The 26,371-nt window shown below is 50.5% G+C and overlaps 16 protein-coding genes across 16 annotated transcripts; 9 read left to right on the top strand and 7 right to left on the bottom strand.

The window, feature by feature from the left end:
- Positions 1-37: 37 nt before the first annotated feature.
- On the bottom strand, positions 38-3,268 carry TDA9 (Tda9p; the record flags this gene model as incomplete). Its single annotated transcript, XM_022610880.1, has 1 exon — positions 38-3,268. The coding sequence occupies one exon, from the start codon at positions 3,266-3,268 to the stop codon at positions 38-40; it is 3,231 nt and encodes a 1,076-aa protein (XP_022467132.1).
- Positions 3,269-3,791: 523 nt separating this feature from the next.
- ATP18 (F1F0 ATP synthase subunit i) lies at positions 3,792-3,971 on the top strand (the record flags this gene model as incomplete). Its single annotated transcript, XM_022610879.1, has 1 exon — positions 3,792-3,971. The coding sequence occupies one exon, from the start codon at positions 3,792-3,794 to the stop codon at positions 3,969-3,971; it is 180 nt and encodes a 59-aa protein (XP_022467131.1).
- Positions 3,972-4,154: 183 nt separating this feature from the next.
- KNAG0M00330 (putative cystathionine gamma-synthase) lies at positions 4,155-6,050 on the bottom strand (the record flags this gene model as incomplete). Its single annotated transcript, XM_022610878.1, has 1 exon — positions 4,155-6,050. One exon carries the CDS (start codon positions 6,048-6,050, stop codon positions 4,155-4,157), a length of 1,896 nt encoding a protein of 631 aa, XP_022467130.1.
- A 166-nt stretch (positions 6,051-6,216) lies between these two features.
- CTF8 (Ctf8p) lies at positions 6,217-6,606 on the bottom strand (the record flags this gene model as incomplete). The annotated part of the gene is made up of 1 exon (XM_022610877.1): positions 6,217-6,606. One exon carries the CDS (start codon positions 6,604-6,606, stop codon positions 6,217-6,219), a length of 390 nt encoding a protein of 129 aa, XP_022467129.1.
- A 147-nt stretch (positions 6,607-6,753) lies between these two features.
- LNP1 (Lnp1p) lies at positions 6,754-7,509 on the top strand (the record flags this gene model as incomplete). Its single annotated transcript, XM_022610876.1, has 1 exon — positions 6,754-7,509. The coding sequence occupies one exon, from the start codon at positions 6,754-6,756 to the stop codon at positions 7,507-7,509; it is 756 nt and encodes a 251-aa protein (XP_022467128.1).
- Positions 7,510-7,605: 96 nt separating this feature from the next.
- Positions 7,606-8,124, bottom strand: EGD2 (Egd2p; the record flags this gene model as incomplete). Its single annotated transcript, XM_022610875.1, has 1 exon — positions 7,606-8,124. One exon carries the CDS (start codon positions 8,122-8,124, stop codon positions 7,606-7,608), a length of 519 nt encoding a protein of 172 aa, XP_022467127.1.
- A 300-nt stretch (positions 8,125-8,424) lies between these two features.
- Positions 8,425-10,035, top strand: MDM31 (Mdm31p; the record flags this gene model as incomplete). Its single annotated transcript, XM_022610873.1, has 1 exon — positions 8,425-10,035. The coding sequence occupies one exon, from the start codon at positions 8,425-8,427 to the stop codon at positions 10,033-10,035; it is 1,611 nt and encodes a 536-aa protein (XP_022467126.1).
- Positions 10,036-10,267: 232 nt separating this feature from the next.
- NVJ1 (Nvj1p) lies at positions 10,268-11,122 on the top strand (the record flags this gene model as incomplete). The annotated part of the gene is made up of 1 exon (XM_022610872.1): positions 10,268-11,122. One exon carries the CDS (start codon positions 10,268-10,270, stop codon positions 11,120-11,122), a length of 855 nt encoding a protein of 284 aa, XP_022467125.1.
- A 343-nt stretch (positions 11,123-11,465) lies between these two features.
- Positions 11,466-13,751, top strand: RIX1 (Rix1p; the record flags this gene model as incomplete). Its single annotated transcript, XM_022610871.1, has 1 exon — positions 11,466-13,751. The coding sequence occupies one exon, from the start codon at positions 11,466-11,468 to the stop codon at positions 13,749-13,751; it is 2,286 nt and encodes a 761-aa protein (XP_022467124.1).
- Positions 13,752-13,833: 82 nt separating this feature from the next.
- Positions 13,834-14,769, bottom strand: AIM18 (Aim18p; the record flags this gene model as incomplete). The annotated part of the gene is made up of 1 exon (XM_022610870.1): positions 13,834-14,769. The coding sequence occupies one exon, from the start codon at positions 14,767-14,769 to the stop codon at positions 13,834-13,836; it is 936 nt and encodes a 311-aa protein (XP_022467123.1).
- Positions 14,770-15,466: 697 nt separating this feature from the next.
- On the top strand, positions 15,467-16,237 carry RPN10 (proteasome regulatory particle base subunit RPN10; the record flags this gene model as incomplete). The annotated part of the gene is made up of 1 exon (XM_022610869.1): positions 15,467-16,237. One exon carries the CDS (start codon positions 15,467-15,469, stop codon positions 16,235-16,237), a length of 771 nt encoding a protein of 256 aa, XP_022467122.1.
- A 60-nt stretch (positions 16,238-16,297) lies between these two features.
- PPX1 (exopolyphosphatase) lies at positions 16,298-18,556 on the bottom strand (the record flags this gene model as incomplete). The annotated part of the gene is made up of 1 exon (XM_022610868.1): positions 16,298-18,556. One exon carries the CDS (start codon positions 18,554-18,556, stop codon positions 16,298-16,300), a length of 2,259 nt encoding a protein of 752 aa, XP_022467121.1.
- Positions 18,557-18,675: 119 nt separating this feature from the next.
- On the top strand, positions 18,676-19,398 carry MGM101 (Mgm101p; the record flags this gene model as incomplete). The annotated part of the gene is made up of 1 exon (XM_022610867.1): positions 18,676-19,398. One exon carries the CDS (start codon positions 18,676-18,678, stop codon positions 19,396-19,398), a length of 723 nt encoding a protein of 240 aa, XP_022467120.1.
- Positions 19,399-19,480: 82 nt separating this feature from the next.
- SMN1 (Smn1p) lies at positions 19,481-21,235 on the top strand (the record flags this gene model as incomplete). The annotated part of the gene is made up of 1 exon (XM_022610866.1): positions 19,481-21,235. One exon carries the CDS (start codon positions 19,481-19,483, stop codon positions 21,233-21,235), a length of 1,755 nt encoding a protein of 584 aa, XP_022467119.1.
- Positions 21,236-21,426: 191 nt separating this feature from the next.
- RPS4B (40S ribosomal protein eS4) lies at positions 21,427-22,212 on the bottom strand (the record flags this gene model as incomplete). Its single annotated transcript, XM_022610865.1, has 1 exon — positions 21,427-22,212. The coding sequence occupies one exon, from the start codon at positions 22,210-22,212 to the stop codon at positions 21,427-21,429; it is 786 nt and encodes a 261-aa protein (XP_022467118.1).
- A 1,617-nt stretch (positions 22,213-23,829) lies between these two features.
- On the top strand, positions 23,830-26,199 carry MNL1 (alpha-1,2-mannosidase MNL1; the record flags this gene model as incomplete). The annotated part of the gene is made up of 1 exon (XM_022610864.1): positions 23,830-26,199. One exon carries the CDS (start codon positions 23,830-23,832, stop codon positions 26,197-26,199), a length of 2,370 nt encoding a protein of 789 aa, XP_022467117.1.
- Between the last annotated feature and the right edge of the window lie 172 nt (positions 26,200-26,371).

Genomic DNA, 26,371 nt, shown 5'->3' with positions numbered 1-26,371 from the left:
GATTGTCTTGCCCCCCGCATCGTTTGGACCCACGGAATCAGGGTGTCTTGTTATGTTGCCGTCTTGATTGTAGAGCCTGAGCGAACAGGATGCTCACGGACCACACGGGCGAGGAAGTCAGCATCTTGACACCGAGGCCAAGAGTCTTGCTGGACAGCTTGAGGCGGGACACCGGTGCCGCTGCCGTCTCGCCGGAGAGCAGCATGGTCTCCACCTCCTGCGATGGCGTTGCCACTGCTGGCGAAACCGTGCCGTAGTCTTTCGAGGACAAGTGTGCGTCGACTCTCGCGAGCGCTTTGTAGATGGCAAGCCATAGGACTCTGTCGTTCTCTTGCAGTACGTGGTGGGGTGTAGACTGGTGCGACCAGTACTCCAGTTTCCGCAGGTATTCCGAGATGACCAGCAGCGAGGCGACGATGCAAGTGATGGAGAAGATCGGCGTGGTGATGGCGATTTTCTCCGGGTTGTTCTCCAGGAAGGAAACCGTGTTGATCCAGAACTCGATGAGTGCTAGCGATGGCCGCGTAGCGACCCGGAGAGACTCCCAATCGTAGTAGAACGTGCTCATGTGACGGTTCATCCCTTCCCAGTCTTGCCTCCAGATTGTATTCATTATTCCCGTCATGTCCACCACTTCACGGACTTTCGCAGAATGGTACAGTGGGATGATTAGTCGTATCGACGGGTTCGCGTTAATCAGCGGAATGTTTTCCGGTTCCGGGACAAGAACCCCACCGTTCTTCAAGTACAGCGCCTCCCAATGCTTCAACATCGTTTCTATCAGTGGGAGACAGTTGGTCTTCCAAGCGACGTAGTTATCCGTCTGCGAGAACTTGAGCCTCTCTAACGAGATTTTCTCGTGGACGGAGACGAGCGAAGTGAGCATGGTTTTGAAGGAAACCTTTGCGTTTTGGAATATGAAATTGCTACCGCTGGATAGATACATCAGACAGCTCTCGTAATTCCCATTACCGTTGGAAAGCTCGATCAGTGAAAACTTGGAGTCCAGGACGATGTTTTTCTTTTGCAAGTACCCATACCACATCTCCGCATCCAGCGAGTAGAACAAGATGGCGTTGTAACAGGGGAGCCCGCATTTCAAGTCGATCGAATGGAAGAAACATTCTGTACCGAGCAGTCCAGAGAAGAAATTGGAAATTAGAAAGATGATGTGACAGGTCCTGATACGAGTCTGTGCGAGTATGAAATAATGGAAATTCTTTTCGATCTGCTCCTTTGAGTTGTACTGGTCTTTGAAGTTCTTCAGAGCGACAGGGTCGTTCTGCAGATCCATGATGTGATTGCTCTCGATCGGTGGGTTTATAAGAGTCTCCAAAGGTTTGTTCAATTTGGTTAGTTTGACGAGACGGATCAGCGTTTGCAACTGTGTTTGCATGCTGTTTGTGACGTTTTTGTCGTTACTGAAGATACCGATGAAAGTCAGCAACACGATCGACTGTATGACCCAGAGCGGCGTAATTTTGTAATTCTGATGCTGCCTCTCGAGAAGTTCCTTTATTTGAAACCACGCGATGTTGGATAGCAGCATTGAGTGTGTTGAGTGGAATCCGTACAAAGCACCGATCATCGCTATACTCAACAAAAATGGGTAATTCCCTAAAGTTGGCTTCAAAGTTTGTAAGTGAACGAAGGGGAAGAAATTGTGGAATTCATCTCTGTACAGGTTGATGTAGTGATTCAATTCATCTGTAGTAGGGAACAAGTCCGGCGTAAGTCCATTGTCCCTTATGATCTGCATTCTGAAGAAGTCCGTAAAAAACTTCAACTCTATTGTGTTTACTGGGTTGAATTCTAACATTGGGTTTGTCTTGGGGAAGTTTCTAGAGAAACTCGATATTTCTATGTGCTTGTTTGACAAGTCCATCTGTCTCGAATTGAAGAGATTGCAAATGGTATTGTCGACGAACATTGGCATGGACGGTTGCAACTGTTGTGTTTCAAGCGCTTGTTTCCCAGCATGTGAGTTCCCCTGCTGTTGCCAGTCCATGGTGAATCCGATATCGTTGAAATGCTGGTTATCTAGATGAGATTTGAACTCGATCTCGAACGGGGTATGCGCGATAAATTCATCAAAGGGGGAAAGCAAGTTCTCTCTAGTCGAACTCTTGATCATTCTGCCCCCCTGCGAGGTAGCGCTTGTAGCTGTAGTCCCCGTATTTGCGACAGAGTCCTTGTAGTTGAAGTAATCCAGGTTGAGGTCGTTGGACGAGTTTACTTTATCAAACCCACCGGACCCACCGACGGACGAACCCATGGTCAAAAAATCCGTGAGGAACGGTGTTGGAATCGCTGGGATCGTCATGGAGTCACCCGTCTGTGCCCCAACTGTACCACCCTCAGTTGTATCTTGCTTCCCGTTTGTCTGTTCGAGCGACAGGAAAGGGATCGCGTCGAAATTCAAGTCGATACCGCACTCTAGCGCCTTGTCTATCATTTGCTGTGCAGTCAGTTGTGGAGTGGCAAACCCTACCTGATGGGGTACATTAGCCATCGAATCAAAATCAGAATCGTTGTGCACCTTGTTCTTGCGTTCACCATCATCGGAACTCCCACCACTCACTAGAGAATCTTCACCTGGCGGTGGTTCTGACTGCGCTATCATATGCATCCTATCCTTGTAGGTGAATGCACTGGATGCAGAAAACGATGCGTGTCTCTTGGGCCGTGTGTTCACTTGCTGTACAAAGTTACTCGTCTTAGTGTCACCACCCCCACCCATAATCCTGTGCAGTCTCTCCGCCTCCCTCGCGGCTACTTTTGCCGCTTTGTTCAGTTGTGCCTGCGTCTTCGCCAGTGGATTCAACGGCGTGGGCAAGATTGTCTGCTTGTTCCCCTCTATCCTAACCACATGCCTATCCGTGAGCGTCGTCTTAATGTTATCGTCATTGAGCAAAGCGTTGACGTTCTCGTGATGCAACTCGGTACCGATCAGCGCCGAGTGCAACTTGTGCTGGTGCCGCAGCACAAGATCCCTCCTTGCAAAACACCTCCCGCAGAACACGCATATGAACGGCTTCTCGTTCGTGTGCGACCGCTGGTGTCTCTTCAGATGCTCCTGCCTGATAAACGCCCTCGTGCAAACGGAACACACGAACGGCCGCGACTTGTGCAGCGTCTCTTCCAAATGCGACAGCCCACTGCCAACTGACATATCCAGCATTGCCGCAGACCAACACAGACCAACACAGACCAACACAGACCAACACAGACACACCAACGTACTCAACGCACGCTCTCGCTGTCTCATCTACAACTCGTCAGACGTCTCAAAACTTTGAGATGAGCGTGAAAAGATTATTTTTGACGTGTTTTTTGCAATTTTTGTGCGGTGACGGGAACGAGCGGTGCCAGAGCTACAACACAGCTGTGTTAGAGACGGAGGGCAGTGGAGTCATGACGAGTACGACCACAAGATTCACTGCCCCCGTGCGGTCAACCCAGTACTTGTTACAGCTCCGGAGCGTGGATACAAACAAAGACCCCCCCAACCACCCCCAACCGCGACCTCAAAACCACCAAAAACGACCACAACCACTACTTCAACATCACCACAACATCACCAAAGACACAACCACTTAGCTACCCCCAGCACACAACCTGCAACGCAAGAAACACGCCACAGCCAATGAGACACACCCATTACACTAACACAAGAATCCCTCACATCAAATAAAAAATATCGAGAAGAAGATGTTACTGCAACATACACAGGTGTGAGAGGGTCCCCTCGCTCTGTCACACCCATACGCACTCCGACACACACACACAACATGATAAAGAAGTTCCCCACACCGGTGCTGAAGCCATACTGGCCGTTCTTCGCTGGCGGACTGATAGTGTACTACGGCATGTCCAAGTTCACAAACGTCATGCTCAACTCGGACGAGTTCGTTAACGACCCTAGAAACCCACGGTTTGCAAGAGGTGAGAAACCCGTTGAAAAACACTGAGGCGTGTGTGCGTGCGTGTATAGGGCTCAAAACTCATCTCTCTATATATGTCCCCCTTCATGTATCCCCATATATATACATATATTCAAACCTTTAAATTACTTCTCATGAGATCACGACGGAAAGGATGGGGATGCAGAATAATGCTCTAATGTGTACTGGTAATGCTGTATTTCGGGGATGTCATGCGGCGATCGCCTCCTCAAACGCTCGTTTCAGCACGTCGTAGTCCTCAAGCCCTACGCTGACTCGTATGAGTGTCTTGTCCACTTCGTCGTACTGGTTTAGTAACTGCCAGGGACACGCGACCGTGTAGTCGCCGCCCAGACCGGGGCCCTTGCACACGTTCAAACGGTCGTAGAACGATCGGGCACGTTCCAGGGTCGAGAACTGCACAGCAAACACACCACCGTACCCACCGTCCTGCTTCCCCTTGATCAGATTATATTGAGCCCTGTCCGTGATACTTGGATGGTGCACCTCGGTAAATATGGTGCCCCGCTGTGGCAGTATCACATCGCGTAGTAGCCGCTTCGTGGCCGTGTTGATCCGCTTGCTTTTGCTCACGAAATCCCGCGAATTCTGCTCCAACTGGATTATGTCCTCGCACCAGAGCACACTACTGGGCTCGTGCTCGGATGCCATGAAAGTCTGTGCAAAATCGTACAGCTTGCTCTGCGGGTTCACGACCATCGAACCACTTACTACATCCTCTGTGCCACTGAACATCTTCACGAGCGACGAGCACACGATATCGCAGTACACGAGCGCATCGACGTTGACAAACCCTCCTACGGACTCGTCCACGACAATGTAGAACCCAAACAGTTCGCTAAGTTGCTTCAACTCGACCAAGTTCGTCACATCAAGGAGCCCGTTCGTCGGCGTCTCAGTGATCACGGCAAGGATCTGCTCCCCAGAATGTAGGATCTCCTTCAACTTACTGAGCCCATCAGTACCATTCTCCGGGATGAAATACGACTTGGATAACGTCGTCACCATCTCGTACGTGTCGTGGCAGGGGACCCCCAACACTACGGTTTTCTTGCTGTGTTGCTCGGGGCCTGGTGAAGCGGTCCCCCTGTTATTCCGTAACGTTTGCCGTTGCTCGTCCAGTTTCGTCAACAGCCGCACCGTCGTGTACAGAGACGCCATCCCACTGGCAAAGAGGAAGATATCCGTCTCTGGGTTTACATGTGCGTCAGCGACACTGCCGTTGTCAATGGTGTTCACCTCGACAGACATGGACTCTGCAGGGACCAGTGACTGTATGTTCTCTCCTGCAACACCGACGTTCCCATAGTCATCGTCGTCGTCATCATCATCGTAGTCTGAGTGCTGGTGCATTTGTAAAGCGACAATATCCATATCGAGAACCGGTGTGCTGTTTGTCAGAGTCGCCTCGTCGTCCAAATCGACCATCTTAGTGGCAATCCTTTTCTTGACGAGTCTCTCCGCAGTAGCAGCGAACGTGAAGTTGACCTGCCTTCCGTAACGGGACTCTATAAAGTCCTTCTCCTCATTCTCCCCCCTGTGTCCACTCGTAGACGACGACGCAACAGCTTGTGACTTCTCTATCATGAACAACTCATGCAACACGTACTTGGCGACCCTACTGGACACCATCTCCCCGCTGAGCCTCCAGTAGTCCAGCATGTGGGTGAAATATGGCCCTGCGACAAACGCAACGGCGATCTTACACTCCTTCTTGCTGGACGCCTCCTCGTCCGTCAGCGGCCGCGCAGTGGACAATTGCAGGATACGAACTTTCGCATTGCGAGCCCCCTCAGAACCGGCCACTGCGACTCTAATGTACTCCCTACACCGTTTAGCAACGGTGTACGAGGGGAAGCAGAGACACTCCTCCCGTTCCTTCGCATACTTGTCCCTCAGCACACGCGTCAACCTTGCAACGTACCTGTGCAGCCCAGACTCCTCGTACCCAGCAGCACCTGCGGCGACACTGCTTCTCTTGCGCGCATACTCCTCGACGTCCCCCCACCGTGGCAAACTCAAGGCCACGTAGTGCTCCGACCCGCTCGGCAAAACATCAGCCTGCAATGGCACACTCCCGCTCATCCTCACAGACACTGCAGAGTCACACGAGACCACACCCGAACCAGATTCCTCATCCTCTCGTGCGTCAGTTACCGGTGTTTCATACAATCGATTCACTACAAATTTATAATATATGTACACTGGACACTACCACCACGGCAGATATTGCAGCTCCATACACCGGGTTTCACATGATGGGGAGCGGGCGGTCCCTGAATATGAGTCTGTACCGTATTATATCTTGCAATTGAGCCGTCTGCGTTGCTGTATCGAAGTGGAGCACGCCCATGGGGACGTCCAATTTGACCAACTTTCCGACCATCCGCTGTTTCTGCCCGATGTACAGCGTAGCCTCCCTGCTCGTCCCGTGTAAGTCCAGCAGACCGAACCTGAAGATCTGTTGCCCCTGTAACACAGAGACACGCGGGTCCCCCGGGTCACACCCATCGGAGGCAATCTCCATTGCGAGATCGCCTTGTATCTCGAGCATCGCTGTCCCGAGCGGCGTCACCACGGAGCACTGCCCCTCGTCACGCAACTGGAGCAGCCGGCTCCTCGATACACTCACTTTGGGCATCTCTCGGTGTAGTTCCTCTCCAGTTCAGTACAGCGTGAAGTGAGCGATACGTGTACATTAGAGATATTAATTGTATGATATACAGATGGTTGATACGGTTGAACAAGAGGGTTTAGAGACGTGTTGGAGCAGTTGCTGGTGCGGACGATGATCAGAACACTGTTTGGGAGCCGTAAAGGTGTTGTGCAGCGGTACACGGAGGATTTGGTGCGGATCGCCGCGCAGATCGAGGACGTCGAGCAGCAATTGAAGAGTCTGGACAGGCGGGTTTCCCGTTGGCGGAGGTCTGTGTCCTCCTACGGGGCGTCGCTGACGGCACTGTACGCATCGTACATGTACTACACGTCCGGTGCCCAATGGATGTTGGCCCTGGCGGCTTTGCTGGCCGGAACACTAGTGCTCGTGCTTTACAATCTCGGGATGCGCAGTGGGGCAGGGTGGATCCGGTCTTACAAGATGCGGCGGCTTGCACAGCTTAGGGGCAAGCACGAGTCGACCGTGGACAAGTTGAAGGAGGAGACACAGTTTAACGCGACGAGTTCGTTGCTACAACGGTTCCAGAACGGCGACGACGCTCTGCAAGTGGTTGACACGGAGCTGTCATTGAAGTACGACGAGTTGCAACAACTCAAGGACGAACTCACGCAATTGCAGACGGGGAAACAACAGGCAACGAAGGAACAGAACGACGTGTGGTTCGATAAAGTGATCGGGTTGCTTGCGGGAGGCAACGACGTCCAGGGGATGCCGCACATTGAGAAAGTCGTCTGCCCAGAGTGTGACAGATTTGCAGGGTTGTACAGGCTGCCCAAGGGCGACTGGCAGTACATGTGCCCCTTCTGCAACCACCGCACACCGAGCCACGACGTCGAGGGAGCCACGGCTGAGGAGGAGACGGAATAAGGACCCCATGCTCGCTTGCATCGATACCATACAATATCTATACACATGTATTATGTATGTACGTTAATACGTAGTCTTACTCTACGAGCCTCGTACTTATTTGGACAAGGACATGATGGCATTGACGATGTCGCCGCCGTGTTCCTTCAAAGCCTTCACGGCTTTAGCCTTGGAGACACTAGCTTGCTCCATGACTAACACGACGTCGTCGTTGGACAGGTCGCCCGAGTCGACTTCCTCGTCCTCTGCGGCACCGGCCTCAGCACCGGCCTCGCCCTCGGTCTCAGCGGCAGCAGCCTGCATGTCCTTCTGAATGTCAGCTGGAGACTTGTCCCCAGAGACGTCAGAGATCCCGCTCTTCTCCATCTGCTGTTGAGCGTCGGCCAGCTTCTTGGTGAAGTCGTCGACCTTGGCCTCCCCGAAGACAACGTAGTTACCACCGACGGTTCTGTAAACGTCTGGCTTGTCGACGGCAATGATCTCGTTGTTCTTCTTTCTGAAGGCGACTCTCACGATCCCTGGGACCCTCTTCAAAGAGAACTTCGAGATCATCTCTCTTGCTTTCTTCTCGTTCTTGTTCAAAACGGTGACGTTGGCGTTAGCTGGAATGGACATAGTGTAATTGGCGTGTGATTGACGGCGGGTGCTGGTGTAATCTGTGCTCTGTTACGACCAGTGCTGGAACTGTCAAAACAGTTGAAACTTCTTTCGACGTCGTCTTTTCCTCTTTTTTTTTTTTGCGTCGCTGAAAAATTTATTGCGATGCGATTTTGAGTCGTCGCTCCAGCTGTTGATTGCAGCTTTGGAGGGTCGTTGTTGGTCGCTGCTGGTGGGGTTTGGACGGTGTTGGTAGGGCGAGGTTGCTCAATTGACTGTGTTTGTGTGTGGTTGTGTTTTTAAACGGACAAGAATGCGATGTTGGGTCGCATTTTGAGGCCGGTTAGGCTGGTGAGGGGGGTGAGCAGGGTTGCGCGGGGCAGGGTGTTGCAGACGGCCAGGTGGCAAAGGGCCAGGTGGCAGGTGGGGTCTATTAGAGGTGTGCATGGTGGTGGTGGTGGCGACACCTCGTCATCGCTCTTTGGGCGTGTACGGTGGCTCTTGAAAAGATCGTACAAGCCGTTCAACGTGGATGACTTCAGCGCGATCTTCTCCTGGTTGCTCGTCTCTCACGCTGTGCTGTTCGTAGTGTCGACGACGACGTTCGCGTCATTGTTCATATACACGATGAACACGGTTTCCGCACAGGAGTGGCTTGCCCAAAAAGTGGGGAACTTCGTTACGAAGAACACACCGACAACAGTCATCTTCGAACACGCCATCGTGCCCTTCTGGTGGTCACACAAGATCGCATTCACAAACGTGTTTGTATCAAGAAGACCAGAGAGCCACAGGGGTACACCGGAACAACGGTACGGGGTCGTCAAGGGGTCCCAGAGCGAGGCCGTCCAGCGTGCGAGACTCGCACTCAGCGAGAATTTGCTCGTCAGCGAACAGGAGTTTGACGACGGGAACTACACGCAGTTCGACCTCACTATCGATAAAGTGGAGATCTCGCTCAGTTTCACCAAATGGCTCAATGGCGGTGGGATAGTCGATGAAGTGTCCATTAACGGGCTCCGTGGAGTAGTCGACAGGACACACCTTAAATGGTCTCCGGGGGATGACCCAGCAAACTACAAGAACATACACCAGCCGGGGGATTTCGAGCTCTCGAGATTCCAATTGGACGACGTCCTCTTCACACTGTACCAGCCGAACGGGTTCAGGCCGTTCCAAGTGAGCATCATTAACTGTCAGCTGCCGAGGCTGCGGAAACACTGGCTGCTCTACGATATACTGAACGCGCACTCAGTCAGTGGCACTTACGACAACTCCATGTTCACCATCCACAAGAAACTGCTCTGGGCCAAGGACTCACTCGAACCAAGAATGGTCACACAGTTGCGCGTCGATAACCTCGATATAGACCACCTGAATGCCGGGATCGAAGGTCCCTTTGGCTGGATCACAGAAGGCCGCGTCGACATGACGGGCAACGTCCACTTCCCGCAGCAGGATCTGACAACGACACCTTGGACGGACGCTGTCATCGCCAAATTGAGGCAAGTACGGGGCCAAACTACACACATGGCTTCAAAAGGGGACCATGCAGATTCGCAATCGGATAAGATCATGGTGGACTTTTCACTTAGACTGAAGAACATCAGGGCAGAGGTGCCCTTGTTCACGAGACAACTCACGTACGCAAACAACGCTCTGATAAGACCCATTGTCGGGTACATGAACTCGAGGCGCACGTACATCCCGATTAACTGCGAAGTGACAAAATCCGTCACGGACTTCATGGGCTCCTGGACAATCTACGACTCGCACCTCATACAGGACCTCGGCGTGCAAGTCTACGACTCGTTCGCACAGTACGTGGCTGACGACGAACAGCGCTCGATAAGAGTGCGAAGAGTCACTTTTTGGTCTCTCCAGCTCATGTTGCAAGTTGTTCTCATGGCACTGGGTGCCATCGCATAACTTCTTGAGATTGGACATCAACTACTCCACCTCTGTATGTAACATTAAGTTAGCATTAGCTTAGAACTAGAGTTCCCCTCTTGTTCTCCATAGTTAACACGAGACGCCTTTAATTAAAATACATGACATTTCAAAGGACCCGTTGTTTCACGTCCCCATACTTATTGGGAGAGATCTTCACCAGGGTATTGGGACCACTACGGGACACATACACAAGACCAACTGTATAGATATGGCCAGACCGTTGGCTCGACCCGCTTTGGGGCGAAGTGTATTTTCATTCGGAGTCTCCTATGGTGTTGTGAAGGGGATTAGTAAAATATTGCAAAGGAGGTTGCCCAGGGACTGGATCCGTTCGTCTGGCGTGGCTGAGGGTGGATCTGAGGTAGGCGACATTTCTATGGATGACATGGAGTTTTTGCAGCTGCAGTTGGCGCAATTTTTGAGGGAGACGTTCCCCGTCGACGAGAAACTAGGGACCCAGTCTCGGTGGACTCATTGGTTCAGTCGAGGCAAAGCATATGTACAGGATGTCTCTATACTGATATGGCTGCTGCTGTTGGTACTTCTTGTGTTTTTACCACCGTTTTGGAGTCTGGTGTCGCGCAAGCACAAAGGGCATTGTGAACTGGTGGAGGATAATCATATCAAGGAATCTGTGCCAGAGATAGTGGAACCTGTTCCAGGTCGCAGAAGTTCCGCAAGCATTGTCGAGACAGTCTCTGATACCCCGGTGGACAACCCAAGAGACGATGAAACCCACGATTACGGTACGGATTTCGAACCCAGTGAAGAAAGCGTGGAAGAGCAAGAGCAAGGGCAAGAGCAAGAAACCACAGAAGAAGAACATGGAGAGGTTGTGAATGAGACCCCAGATGTAACCATTGAGAACATCTTGGACGAGCAGTCACCAAAATCAACCGCTACAAATTCAACGGAATCACCGACAAGAAGTCTGCAGGCTCCGACCCTGGAGAAATCAGAGTCCTTTTCCTCCAGCTTCGTGCAGTTCTCCCCTACGAGGGCTACGAATCTTAGCACCCAAGTAGACAAAAAGAACGCATATTCCCAACCCTTTAAATACTAACTGTAAGCGAGAAGGCTTTAGAGACAAAGCCCACGCATCATATGTAGAACGCATGTTTTTAATTCATCGGTCTGCCCAGATCTGACAACAAAAAAATGGGAAGAAAAGTGCCAAAAACTGGTAACAGAGAACGAATGGTCTTCATGCAGACAATGCCCCACCATTGAACCAGATAACCAGCTTCTTAGGACCTCTTTACTATTCCCTTGGTGATTGTACTGTAAATTCGGCCCAAACAATATCGGTGAAAAATTTTTAGTGGATCTTGCGATGAGCTCTGACGGCAGTTTGAACAAACAGAACGAGTCTCTGCAGTGTATATCCCCCCATCGATCCACATCACATGGCGTCTACACACGTATCGATGTCCAGCTGGGCGAAAAGGCTGCAAAGTGTTTCCGGCGATGATTTTAAGATCTTACTCAAGGCTATAGCGTCACCTGTTTACGTTGACGAAACTGTAGTCAAGACGGAACTGGCGTTGTTGAACACCAACATACTCAAGTTGCTGAGATCTTCAGAGTACGAGCAAGTTTGGAAAGGATGCCACGCAGTTGCTGTGGTTTGCTCCTACAACCCACTGGTGCTAGTCACTTACAGCGGGCAAATGCTTGTCGCGCTGAACTCTAAGTTGGATCAGCTGGTCGGCTATTTCCCTAACATCACGGTAACCTTGAAATTGAGAACGCTGCTAGAGACGCTTGTGTCTACGATGAGTTGCATCATTGATTTGATGAGATCGAAGGCGACTCTGTCCCGTGAATCGCTCGTTCCAGCTTTGAAAGTGATCATTCCAGTGCTAATCAAATTGACGCCATGGGAACCCAAATTAACTTTGAAAGTGCTAAAGAACATCCTTTCAAAGCACACCAACACGTTCAAGCCGTTTGCAACGAAGTACACAGTAGTGCTGGGCGAACTGATTGAGCGTGACTACACCGCTATGGATAAGGCTACTCGGAAACTAGTATGTGATAATTTTGCCTATTTGCATTTGATCAAAGTCCAACCAAAGGAGGTCAATGCGAATGAAAGCCATAATAAGCCTTTCCCAGATGCTACTTGGAGACAAGGTATTCTATCTGTGATCTCCGAATTCAAGTCGATTGTGGAGCTATTCCCTGAATTTCTGGATTTTGAACAGGACAGTAACTTGAAGCAACGGATCCAAAGCCTCCCCACGCCAGCTGGCAAGGAGAAGGATTTGCCCTTTTTGAAAAGCTTGAGCTTGGATATGAACGAACCATTCACTCTATACCAGATTCAGGAACGGATGTCTTTGTTGGCTGACCTATTGATTGCGTTCATGTCAAACCCAACACCGTTCCCTATTCGTGTCCCCATGGGTGCAATCCATGCAGTATCTGAAGTTGTGATGAGCATCACAACCAAGTACTTGCCCATTAAGCGCGAGTTGCGTCGTGATGGCGATCTCTCGTGCATCATCGATGCGATTATCCCACAGGTCCAATTCCAAAGTATCCGTCTGTGGACCACGATGGTTCGGTCCTTTGGCAAATGTTGTCTGTCCATCACCCCGGAGATCTTGGCTTCCTTAGAATATTTTATCCCAGTTAAGCCTAAGACCAACCAAATCGATTTTGACCAGTGTAATGAGATCAGATTTGAGTTTCAAAGTGCGTTCCAATTGATTAACTTGCTGTTGGAGCACATGGGCCACCAATTTAGCGAAGTGGACCCGATTAATAAGTTCATCGACGTTGCGCTGCATTTGTCTGAGGACACTTTCCTGCTGAACCTACAGCCGCAGTTGACCAATACTAAGAACGATGTCAAGGGTAGCGCTGGGAACAGTGTCAAGAAGAACAAGAGGGATAGTGGCAAGTCTGGTGCCGTCACAGACCTGTACACGAACCCAGAGCAGTTTAAGTCTGCAAAGACACTACACTGGATGGACGACATCAACAGGTTCCTGACTTTTGTCGTGAGCAACTGGCAACTGGCGTCTAATGAGCAGATCCGTGTGACGCGGTACGTTGTCTCGAAAGCGCTGAGTTGTCAAACACGGTTAGGGTACATCCCCAAATCGTTCAAGGAACTATTGAGGTGTGTAGTGATCCATCCCAACATGGAGAATGCGTCCGTCCTGCCCATCGTGGTAAGTCTTCTGAAGGACAGTAGTGATGACGTTTTCGACATGCTGTGTCACCCAAGGTTGCCCCTGGGCATCGTCCATGCCGTGCGAGGCAAGACACCGGTGCTCGAAGAGGACGTCCGTGTCGCGCATCCAGCACCTGTGGATGAGCACAAAGTGGCGGACTTACGTGTGGAAAGTGATGCCCCTGTGCCATCGGTCCCAATGGAATTGAACGTGAGACCTCGGTCAAGTGAGGATAACGTTGATAAGACGAACGTATTCCAGAAGAGAACCGTCGCAGAGGTGGCGAAGGTGGACGAGGAAATGCCCCAAAAGCGTGTTAAGATCAACGATTCAGTAGAGGAGTTTGAATTTGACAAGAACGTTCCTGTGCATGTTGTCACGGAGTCGAGTGAAGAAGTTGTAGAGGCTGACGCTGCTGAAGGAGAGCAGGATGACGACGACGATGACGACGACGACGAGTTTATCATTCCTGAGATCGAACTAAGCGATGCCGACGACGAAGAGTGAACACTCTAACAACATTTGAGCGATGTATGTAAGACAGTTCTATATATCTACGTACATGACTACTGCGACCCGCCTATTACGTTCAAACCATGGATGCGAATTTCTCTGCCGTGGCCTCTCTTGCCTCCTCGCACAGGGCGCGTGGTCCGCTGAGGTATGCTCTAAAGAGGATCTTCCCCACGATTGGTTCCTTAACGACCCCCATCACCGTGTACTGTTTCTTCTTCGCATTAAAGTGGTAAAACTGGAGGTCTCCGTTGCTCTTCAATTCCATGACGAAATCGTCGTTCCTCAATAGAGAGCCCTTCGCGTCGAACGCCTTGCGCACTTGCTCTATCCCAGCCTCCACACGTTCCTTGTTATCGGGCGAGTTATACTCAGCGGACTGTTTCAAGGACTTAATAAACCCACCTTCTCTAACAAAGGTGAGGTTCGTGTTTATAATTGGTGTCATCTGGCAGAGCAGTCTGGGCCCACTGTCAATGAACTCACCGACCAATTCGCGGCTCCTCTGTGGGTCGTCGAGCGCCAACTTCAAGTTTGCCACATGCGATTGCTTCGGGTCTTTGTCAATGACGGACTCGCTCAAGTAGGGAGAGTTGAACACTTTTGTGACGAGTTTGTCGTCACCATCGGCCAAGTACATCCCCACGGCGTACACTTTGAACGAGGGGATGGTCACAGACCGCACGCCCGTACCCAGAAGCGTGTAATCTGTAGCGAAGGGCGTGTCCCTCGTCGTTATATGTTGTGCAAACGGTTTCAACTCACCAGCGGCCCTCGCCGGTCTGACATGGTTGACGTAGCAGTACACAAACCCACCAGCGACGGCCCCGAGCACCAAAGCAGCGGCCATACTACTCTTCCGTGGGGGGCCCTGCGCACCTTGGGTACCACTCCCAGGAGCTGCAGCTCCCTGTCTGAGCGGGCCCGCCCGCAACGTCGAGAGCCCAGCCGTCCTGGTCAACTGCCATGCGACGGGTCTCGCACACGCTCTTGTACACACTCTTGAAATCATCGCGCACACCCTCAGGGACCCGGGACACCGCCTTCCGCGACTCCCACAACTCAATCTGTCGCACACTACTCTTATATATACGGCAACGCTTGTCGCTAAACGATACGATCAGGCGACGCACGATGCTGATACCCCCCGGGGAGGCATTACTCAGCACGCAATTCAGAGGCCGGTGGCAGCTGGAGGCACCCCAGTCTTGGCATCTGTTGCTGCTGGCGATGCCCTCTCTCTGTCCAAGAGGTCTCCGACCGTGGGGCCGCCCGGTCCCTGCATCAATGCCGCGCTATCCCGTTCCAACTTTCCATTGGCACCTCGCGCGGCCTCCTCAACGGCGTCTCTCGTCTCGACGACTATAGAGTGTGCAGCTGTCTCCTATGTAGAGACACATACGTACCTGTTAGTAAACGAACTCACCGTCTTGGTTTGCCACTGGCGACCTTGCCTCTTGTACATACACTTCTTCTCTACGGCGTCGATCACACGTCTCCGCAAATCCTCCAGTTCACTGTCCCCGGACATCCCACTGGTACGACGCGCCTTGCTTGCCCTGTGGGTGCTCTGTGGTACACGGTGGCAAACTGCTCTGAGGTAAGCGCTGTCCTCAATATCCAACTCTTTATATTATATTATATTATATCGTAACGTACTACTACTACCACCTACAGGGACCCAGTATCGCAAAGCAGGGCACGGCAAGATGGTTCTGGAGGCGACGGTGCTTGTAGTGGACAACTCTGAGTATGCGCGGAACGGGGACTTCCCGCAGAACAGGTTTGAGGCGCAGATTGATGCCGTGGAGTACGTGTTCCAAGCGAAGAGGAACGCCAACTTGGAGAACAGTGTCGCTTTGGTCAGTGCTGCCGCTGCGGGGGGCACGCCACGGGTGTTATCGACATTCACCTCTGAGTTTGGGAAGATCCTGAGTGGGTTGCACGATACGGTGATCGAGGGCCAAGCGGAGTTCGCCACGGCGCTCGAGATCGCTGCGTTGACGCTCAAGCACAGGCAGAACGGGCTGCAAAGGCAGCGGATCTGTCTGTTCGTGTGCAGTCCGATCCGCGAGGAGGAGAGGGACCGGCTGCTTACCTTGGCTCGGAGGTTCCGCAAGAATATGGTCGCTTTGGACGTTGTGAACTTTGGTGAGATGCAACAGAACGCGGATCTGTTGGCGGAGGTCGTCGCTGCGGTGAACGCGGAGGGTGAGACCTACGGGTCCCACCTTGTGAACGTCGAGCGTGGACCCAGACTGCTTTACGAGACCGTGGCGACATCGCCGATCATTATGGATGAGGCCTCTGCCGCCGCGGCCGCGGCGGCAGCACAGAACGGCGACGGCGACGGTGGTGACGGCAACTTTATGGATTTCGGCGTCGATGCCTCGATGGACCCTGAACTGGCGATGGCCCTGCGGCTCTCGATGGAGGAGGAACAGCAGCGCCAGGAGCGTCTGCGCCAGGACGAATCGTGAGGGACCCACTTTGTATAAACTACTGTATACAGTATATAAGGAGGTGTCCCTGCAGTGTCTCTACAATCTCTGAGCTGCCTTGATGGCGTCACCTAGAACACCGGCGGCCGTAACGGCAGCACCTGCACCAGCACCTTGGATGACCACCGGGTTAGTGTACCTCTTCGTCTTGATGGAGATGACATTGTCGGAGCCTTTGAGGGACGCGAACGGGTGAGCAGTGTCGTACTTCTGGATCCCCACGGATGCAGTCTTCGTGGTCAAATCGACAGATCCGATGAACCGCAACACTTTCCCCTCACTCGCGGCCTCCTGTTTCAATGCCTCTAGGTCACCATCGTACTGAGGCAATTTCTCCAAGAACTCCTGTGCGGAGGACACAGACTCCAGTGGTTTAGGGATCAACGATTGGACTGGGAAAGCCTGTGGGTTTTCCACTGGCAACCCTGCAATTCTAGCGACGATAGTGACCTTCCTAGCGACATCCAACCCGTTCAAGTCATCTCTTGGGTCAGGTTCAGTGTACCCGAGGGATTTAGCGACAGCGACGATCTCGGAGAATTTAGCATCAGAGCTAGAAAACTCGTTGAAGATGTACGACAGAGTACCCGAGAAGATCCCCTCGATCTTCTCGACTTGATCCCCCGTGGCAATGATTTCTCTTAGAAAAGAGATAATGGGCAAACCAGCACCTACCGTGGCCTCATGGTAGACCAACCCACGAGGGTAACTCTCATCGGTAGACGGAGCAAACAATTGATCCCAGACTTTAATATCCGATGAGAAGGCCTTCTTGTTGGGAGTCGCGATGGAGATCCCAGCACTGACGAAATCGTTGTAGAACCCAGCAACGTACGCACTCGAGGTGTTATCCACCAGGATCGCCCGGTGAGGAGAATTCTTCAAGAACTCAATCACCTGTGGCATCTCTAACCCAGTGGACTCACCACATTTCGCCAAAGCGTCTCTCCACTGGAAGGACTCCCCGTTTTGCAACGGCTTATAATCTTGCGACAGCAGAGCCTTCCCGGACTCAGCCACGAGCACAAGCTCCAATTGCACGTCTGGCAGGCTCAACGCGACCAATTGGTCCAAAAGCGCGGACCCGACGACACCAGCACCAATAACACCGACACTAACACTCTTCATCCTGTGGGGGGTTGCTCTGCTTGGACCGGTAGCAGCCACTCGTTGGTGACTCAAAGAGCTGAAGAACCGAGAAAGCATCGGCGTGAACAGTTTCCTCGAGACCACCGCGTTACCCTGCTCGAAGCAGCGGACGGCGCTTCCGCGGAACCCGTCCCCCGGCTCCGCGGAACCGCCCTCCATTCCCGCGCCGTCCGCAGTGATCTCCGCCAGCGCGAGGTCCCCCGCAACCGCCGCGACGACCGTGTCTGCTAGCGCCGCGCCGGCGGACCCTGTTACGACCGCCAGCTGCCGCCGCCCGCCGGAGTGGAACATCACCAGCAGCAGCGCGAGCCCGCGGTCCGCAACGGCCCCCTGCGCTGCCCGGCAGAACTCTGCCCAGCCCACCGCAGAGGCCGCCCACCGCAGCGACCGCGGGACGGAGGCGACCCCCACCGCGACCCCCACCGGGCCCAGCGCGAAGGAGAACTGCTTGTAGTCCGCCCGGAGGACGTCGCCCGCGGTGAGCCCCGAGAGATCGCGTTTCTGGCCCTGGAGCGTCCTGTACAGCAGCGCGGTGTCCGTGGCCCCCTTGTAGAACCTGTTCACGACAGACGCGTCCAGCGGTGTCATCCGTTTCGCGAGACACGAGGAGTCCAGCAGCAGTGCGGAGAGGCACAGTTCAGTGATATCCTCTGGTGGTGGTGTGTCTTCGCTTCTGCCACACAGGTCCATCACGAGTGTAGAACAGCTGGCACACGGTTGCACGACTCGCGGTTCTGCACCCAAGTACAGCCCTTCGTCCGCGTGGTGGTCCACTACACCGGTGACTTCGTCGACAAGAGCGGCTGCAGGCCCGGTCAACTTGTTGTGGTCCACTAGTACGGCGTGCACGGCCCCATGGGGCCCCTGCGTGGTCCGCCATTCTTTCACATCCTGTAGAGTGAACAATTGCGTGGCGGGGATCCCCCGCTGGGACAGCCACCATGCAATGTCCCTTCGTAGAAGGATATCGCGGGAGTCTGGCAACTGTAGCACGGGGACTAGCCCCCGTGTGTAAGCGTACGTGAGTGTACTGGCAAACGAATCGAAGTCACAGGACTCGTTACCTAGTACAATCCGCAGTATTGGTTCTGTGGCACAAGTGTGTGGCCACCGGGAACGTAGTGCCCCGATGTAACTCCTCAACGACATGGCGTGCTCGCTGTCTCATCGCAAGAACTCTCGTCTCAAGGGCTCTTTCTTTAAATCAAATTAACAACAACGACCGAGGTGGAAGTCTCTCTGGTGCATCTGGAAGTCACCGGGCAAGGATGCAACACGTTGTGAGAGGGTCAATTGGACGGCTCCCAAGAGTAACCCATCAGTGGGTCAGATGTATCACTACGGCAACTGCCTCCACGGCAGCTGCCTCTACGCCCAAATCGACGACGTCGACGACACGTAAACCGTTGGGCACTCCACTCCACACCGCCCTGTCCAGTAAACTACATCTGGATAGTGTGCCTGTTGCGGACCCGACGGACTGGTACCACTCCTGGCATGGGTTAGGGCAGAAAGCGTTCCCAGATACTGCACAGGAAGTGCTCTTACAGAAACTGGAGCCACTGGACATAGAAATCAAGCCGGATGGACTCATCTACCTCCCTGAGATCAAGTACAGGAGGATCCTCAACAAGGCCTTTGGAGCAGGCGGGTGGGGGTTGGTCCCGCGAAGTGAAACTATCGTCACAACAACACTCGTCACTAGAGAGTACGGGCTGGTGTGTTTGGGGCAACTAGTGTCCGTCGCCCGAGGGGAACAAGATTACTTCCAAGAGGCAGGGATCCCCACGGCCACGGAGGGGTGCAAGAGTAACGCTCTGATGCGGTGCTGCAAGGATCTCGGTGTAGCCTCCGAACTGTGGGACCCAGTGTTCATCAAGAAGTTTAAAGAGACTCAGTGCACGGAGAAGTTCGTCGAACACGTAACTACAAAGAGGAAGAGGAAGATCTGGCTGCGTAAGGACAGGAAAGTAGAGTACCCGTATAAGTAAGCAGAAGTCCATATTTAAAAGCAAAAACTACTGTATATACAGACGCGGAACACCTCAAACAAGACCAGCACAACTCCACTAAATGCCCTTGCCGATAACTGTTGTAAGGCTGCTCCTCTTCACGGCTTGGGCCTCCCTGTCGTTGGCCAGACAAGTGGTGTTTGGTGACGGTAACCCCTGGTTAAGGGACCTCCGCGTAGGGCAAGTAAACTTCCTCCACACAACAGACACGCACGGATGGTTGGGATCACACCCGTCTCAAGAGGATTACGACGCGGATTGGGGGGATCTCTTGTCCTTCGTGGAACACTTTAGAAGGAACAGGGTCCGTCCAGCTGGTGCAGATCTGTTACTGATCGATACGGGGGATAAACTCGACGGGACCGCATTGTCAGATGCCACGCGATACCCGGGGGAGAAGTCCACCACTTTGTTCAACGAATTGGATTACGACCTGTTGACCTTGGGGAACCACGAACTGTACACGGCGGAGAGGGCAGAGAGAGAATACTTCGACACGGCCATCGCAAGTAAATTTAGGGACAAGTACGTCGCCAGTAACGTCGTGTTTGTACCAAGCGATGGCAGCGAGCCAAGACCGTTTGGCAACAAATACGTGTATCTGGAGACACCAGTCAACAAGATAAGATGCTTGGCGCTTTCATTCATGTTCTCCTTCGACAGGAGTAACGCTAGGGCCCGCGTCGTGCCGCCAGAGGTGGAAGTGCAGAAACAGTGGATGCAAGACCTTGCCGCGAAATATACAAGCGACAACTTGGACTTGCTCATCGTGTTCGGCCATTTGCCCGCCACGGACCCAGAATACCATGAAATAGATACCCTTCACAGACACCTTAGAGACTTGTTCCCGGATCTGACCATCCAGTATTTTGGCGGACACAGCCATGTGAGAGACTTTGTGGAACTCGACAGTAGGGCAACGTGTCTGCAAAGTGGCAGGTTTGCGGAAACCGTCGGGTTCGTATCAATCGATAACGTTACCGCCACAGATCCTGTTTTCTCCAGGTTGTACATCGACTTTAACAAGAGATCTTTTATGCATCACGCAAGGGTGAAAGACTTGTACACAAAGAGGGGGGCGGCTCTGTCCCACAGAATTGAAACTCTGAGCGACGATTTGAAGTTACAGAAACAGTACGGTGTTGTCCCTCAATCATATTACATGCTAACGAGACCACTTGAGTCGCCAGAAAACATTTACAATCTAATAAGGGCACACATTTTACCTAGTTTGAACCCACACTGTGACAAAAAAAGGTTTGTCATGTTGAACACGGGTGCCGTTAGGTTTGACCTCTACAAGGGGCCGTTTACCAAGGGCACAGAATTTAGCGTTTTACCCTTTCCCAACACATGGAGATACATCAAATTGCCCTTCCGAATCGCATCTCAATTGGAGACGTACCTCAATAACGAACCCACAGTTAAAGTACTGTCACCTCCTGGCTCAAATGTAAGTGTATTGAAGATCGCACAGCGTCCAGATACATGTCCATTCATTACTGACCCGAAACTTTCAGAGGGTTACACAACTTGGGACGATTGCGGTTGCAATGGCGATGATACGCAACACAGCTCACAAGCGATGTATCCGATCCCCAATGTCATACAGTATACAAATACAGAAGAAAATACGGACCCAGATCAAGTCGTGGAATTTGTGTTCTTTAGCTTCCTAGCTAACGATATATTGAACGCTGCCAACGACTTGTCGGGGGGCAAGGGTAAGATATACACGGACAAGGATTGTTTCGACTACCCTGGGAAATCTGCCAAGAGATTGTTACGCGACCATATCATTAAAATATCCCACTAATTCTTAGCGAAAACTCGAATATTCATAACTCTGCTATATAACATCATTAGCGCTTTGTATTTTGCATCTCGTAGCTAATAAGATTGGATAATGGGAAAGATATTCTTTAATTAAGTATATAAAACAAAATTACATGAAGATAAAAGAGATAAAAGAAAGATATGTGATCAATAAGTTCTTTCTTAAATAATTTACAAACCTTGTTGAGCTCTTCTTCTGTCACGTTCTTCAGCAATGGTCAACTTGATACCCTTACCCTTTGGCAAGGAGATGTATGGCTTACCGGTTTCACCGATGATGAAAACGTTGTTCAATCTGGTGACGAAGGTGTTGTCTAGAGAGTCCTTGATGTGGACCAAGTCGAAACCACCGTCGTGTCTTTCCTTGTGAATGATGGTACCGATACGACCCAAGTTACGACCACCGGTGACGTAAACTAGCTTACCGGTGTCGAACTTGATGTAGTCGACGATCTTACCAGAGGCCAAGTCAATCTTAACGGTGTCGTTAATCTTGATGTTTGGGTCTGGGTATCTGATGGTTCTACCGTCGTGGGTAACAACGTATGGAACACCTCTCTTACCTAGTTGGACCTTCTTGACCTTACCTAGCTTGTAAGAAGCCTCCTCGTCGGTGATTCTGTGGACGGCAAATCTACCCTTGACGTCGTAGACCAATCTGAAGTTCTCGTTGGTGGCTTCTAGAGTGATGACATCCATGAACCCAGCTGGGTAGGTGGTGTCAGTTCTGACTTTACCGTCCACTTTGACGTGTCTTTCCATCAGGATGGCCTTGACTTCACGACCGTTCAAGGCATACTTTAATCTGTTTCTTAGGAAGACGATCAAAGGTAGAGATTCACGCAACTTGTGTGGACCGGCAGAAGGTCTTGGGGCGTAACAGCCGGTCAGCTTGTCCAACAACCAGTGGTTTGGAGCTGCTAGTCTCTTAAGGTGCTTCTTTGGTCCTCTAGCCATCTTGTTTGTGCTTTGGTCGATTCCTCAAGTTCTATCTGAATTATTTAACGAATACAGTTAGTACTAGGACTTAATAGTTTCCTAAGCCTTAGGTGAAATATTTTGTTAAACTGGCTTCACCCGAAAGGAAGTTTGCGACATTTCCGGGCAGGCAGTGGGGAGAGCGGGACTCTTGGTGGAAGAGTTTCCCTCCATCGGCAGGCAGCCCAGGCTGGGGATAGAAGCGAGTCTCTGCCCGGGCTGGCTGCTGACTCCCGCCTGGAGCACCTTCTTTAGAAAGAGGACGCAACGTCGATGTGCATTTGTTTTTTTCCTGATTTGGTAATGTCTTAATTTTTTCAACTTTTTTCTAAAAAAATAACAAATTAAAATTATAATGGTGTACCGGTGTTGTAATGAAGTCACTTTTGGGTTAATCTGTTGTGGTAGTCATCTCTAAGCAAGGGACCAAGCTAATACTGAGATATTTGCCAAGCTGCACATGAAAGGGGGGGTGAAATTCCAACCGAAGTAGAAATATATAGAGTGGTAAGAGTGTATAGCACTGTTAAATTGGGAAATTACAGGCTCATTTTCCTGGTCAAAATAAGATGTAGTCAGAACGTTTTTTAAGATTTCTCACGGCTAACAGGAAAAGTCGCTATTTCGCAAATATTCCAATTTAACACCTCATCTGTTTTTGGTATAGTCGACGTAACAAGCCCTCAAAATACAAGACGCTCCAATGAATCTTCTATTGTCTAAGCCTGTCTAACCAAAATTGAAATGACATGGATTTACAAGAGTGATGATTTATTGGCGTAGTTTACAGCTCCAGCAACAATATGGCTAGTCATATATTATCAATTGTGATTCTTCGAATAGAGCCAATTTCTTCTTGTTATTGTACGATGTGTTCAAATAACATTTTTAATCTTCTGCCCGTCAACCTCCCAAGACCAGAAAAAGGTTTTGGGAAGGTTTCTACGAGGTAGCAACCAGTAAATTTAACTATATACTAGAAAATAGGTTCAATTGCAATCTTGGAGTACCCTTCTGTCGTTTCTGGTACACTTTGAATGCGCCATGATCAAAATGCTGAATATAGAAAATGGCTATTATAGGGGTGATAAGATATCATTATAGGCATAAACATTATATGAAACGAGAATGATACGTGGCAACTATGAAACATAATCCTATTCTGAGAATATCTGGGAAATTCTCATATATATAAAGACTAGTCATATCTATAGTATCGGTCTCTATCTTTCTGATCATACAGAAGAGACCATCGAACCTTATACTTATATAGTATAACTAAGAAATCAACTTTACCTAAGTTATTTCTTAAACTCTACTCAAAATGGATAGTCAGGGCGAAAAAGACGATATCCAACACAAAACTATTCGATTGTCCTGCCTATCTTGCTGTGAATTTCTTGTTTAGCATATTTCACTTACTTTCACTTTTAAAAAACCACTAGTCACTATTTTGTAACAAAATATTAATTCATTATTTTTTACAGCACTTTGTAAAATATTGAGGATGTAAATTAATCTTCATCATGGAAGAGATAATACAAGCATAGCAAAGTGGTATTCGCGGAGCACACAGTAACGAATTGAGTAGTACTGATGGTATTAAGGCGACTGCCTATAACGGTTGTTTATGTTGTTGTATCATTAGGCGCCTTTGTGTCTGCGAATAGATCCTTTTCATTTACAAGATCAGCGCTGAAAAGCCGAAAAGATGAGGTACAGAAGTTAATTGAATTTGGGATAGACAGTTACCTAAATTTTGGCTACCCTTACGATGAAGTGAGACCTATTTCATGTGTGCCCAACACGAGAAACTATGAGGATCCTGATGATTTGGTCAAGAATGACGTCTTGGGTAATTTCACGACTACTTTAATAGACTCCTTGAGCACTGTCGCAGTTATTGGAGACAGGACGCGATTTCACTACATGGTCAATCTTCTCAGAGAGACTTACTTACCTAATAATATGACTTTTGAAATTGACTCCACCGTTCAAGTGTTTGAAACAACCATAAGGATCGTTGGTGGGTTAATCTCAGCACACCTTTACGCCACAGATAGCAGGAAAAAGGTTTGGTTGGGGGATGATTATACGGACTCCTTTCTGCTGTTGATGGCGAAAGACATGGCCGATAGGCTATTACCTGCATACCTTACAGAGACGGGCCTCCCGGTGCCGCGTATCAATCTGAAAAAGGGGATACATGGTATACCATGGGAACAGATAACGGAGAATAACATTGCTGGGATGGCTTCGCCAATGCTTGAATTTACACTACTGTCATATCTGACAGGTGATGATAAATACGCACAGGTGACACGCTATGCATTTGACAAAATATGGTCCATGAGGTCTAACTTAGATCTGTTACCTTGGTCCATCAATCCGATAGACAAGACATGCTATGTCACAACCACTGGGATTGGTGCCTCCATCGATTCGTTTTACGAATACGCATTGAAGGGTTCTGTTCTGTTTGATGACCCGCAACTGTATCAGATATGGCATCAATCCTCCAATGCATTGAGGATAAATTCGAGGTCGGACTGGTTCTACACGAATGTCAATACGGCCACTGGGTACACTAATATCGAATGGATTGACTCTCTAAGTGCATTTTTCCCTGGGTTGGAGGTATTATCTGGAGATCTCGACGACGCTAGGGATAAACATTTGATGTTTATGAAACTGTGGAACAATTATGGTGGCATTCCTGAACGTTGGACGTTCCAAAGTGGCATAAGCGGGTTAACTATGGGCCCAGAGATGTGTCTACCACTAGAATGGTACCCATTGAGACCTGAATTTATAGAGTCGACCTACTTCCTGTACAGGGCCACAAAGGATCCTTTCTATTTGAATATTGGTTATAAAATTTTGCACGATTTCCAGACACGATTTAAGCAAAGATGTGGGTTTTCTGGTCTCCAGAATATCGCCACTGGTGAGATGCAAGATAGAATGGAGACGTTTGTTATAGGTGAGACATTGAAGTATTTGTACTTACTGTTTGACGAGGATAACGAATTACACAGCACAAGGGACAACGCAATTTTTAGTACGGAGGCTCATCCTGTATGGCTCACTAACGAGGTCAAGCGCAACTACCGGGAAAAGCATTATTTCAACGATTCGTTGTATCTGACTCATTTAGAGAAATGCAAGAGTGGGGAAAGAAACGACATCACAAGAGGGAACAGGAATACAGAGAATAGTTTAGAGTTGGTGTTCAGGAAGGAGGACCCTACTTTGCTTAGAGTTGTACCCACAATCGGCAACTGCCCGAACACTGTAACACACAGGGACAGGGGCATGTCCCTGCCACACTCAAAACTTTTAAGCTCATACAATCGGTTGTTTGAAATAGACCATCGTTACAACGATACACTAATTTCACCTTGGTACCTGCAAAATGAAATAGCTATGGAGTTAGACCCACAATTCTACGAAATGTGGCATGACCCGAGATCCAGCGTGTCGAAACCGTACCCAACGACTCAATCGTTTGACCTTATTTTCGACTACGAGGGCCCCTACGTATCCCCGCAGCGATCCGTTGATGGATCGATCTACCATTTCACCAGTTTCCAAGGACGCCGTAAATTCCGTCTCGAAAGACTGGAGGTGGACAAAATAGACCACTATGGCGGGACACGCTCCGCCCTAAGGTACCTGGAGACCGCAGACACAGTGGATCTACACAGTGGTCGGTGCGGCAACTACGCTGCGTCTCTGTCACCACCGTTCGTGTATCGTGTCACCGTAGTCGATGGGTTCAACGTCCCACCAAATGGCAAGGCGGTACTAAAAAGGAAAGACGTTCTGGACCGGTACAGCGAGAACCAGAATAACGACCCGTTTCCCCAGAACAGCGACCCGCAGCGCATGCTCGGCCTGGGCTACAACAAGAAGGGCCAACTATTACTCAATTGCATCCCTCTAGTAAACGTCTACATCCAGTAAAACACACACACGCCCATTTGCACAACCTACATAGACACAACCACTACTGACGACTCCCGTACTGGCCAGCGATGGACCGCTCTTCGATCCGGCGATCCCTCGAGGCCCGATTACGTACTCGCAGTCGCTGCCCAGGAACCGGGTAACACCCCATTGTCTTTTTTCCTCTTTG

This window comes from Huiozyma naganishii, chromosome 13 (genome assembly GCF_000348985.1).
Source record: "Huiozyma naganishii CBS 8797 chromosome 13, complete genome".
NCBI lineage: Eukaryota > Fungi > Ascomycota > Saccharomycetes > Saccharomycetales > Saccharomycetaceae > Huiozyma > Huiozyma naganishii.
This window is presented reverse-complemented; position numbering and strand designations above follow the sequence as displayed.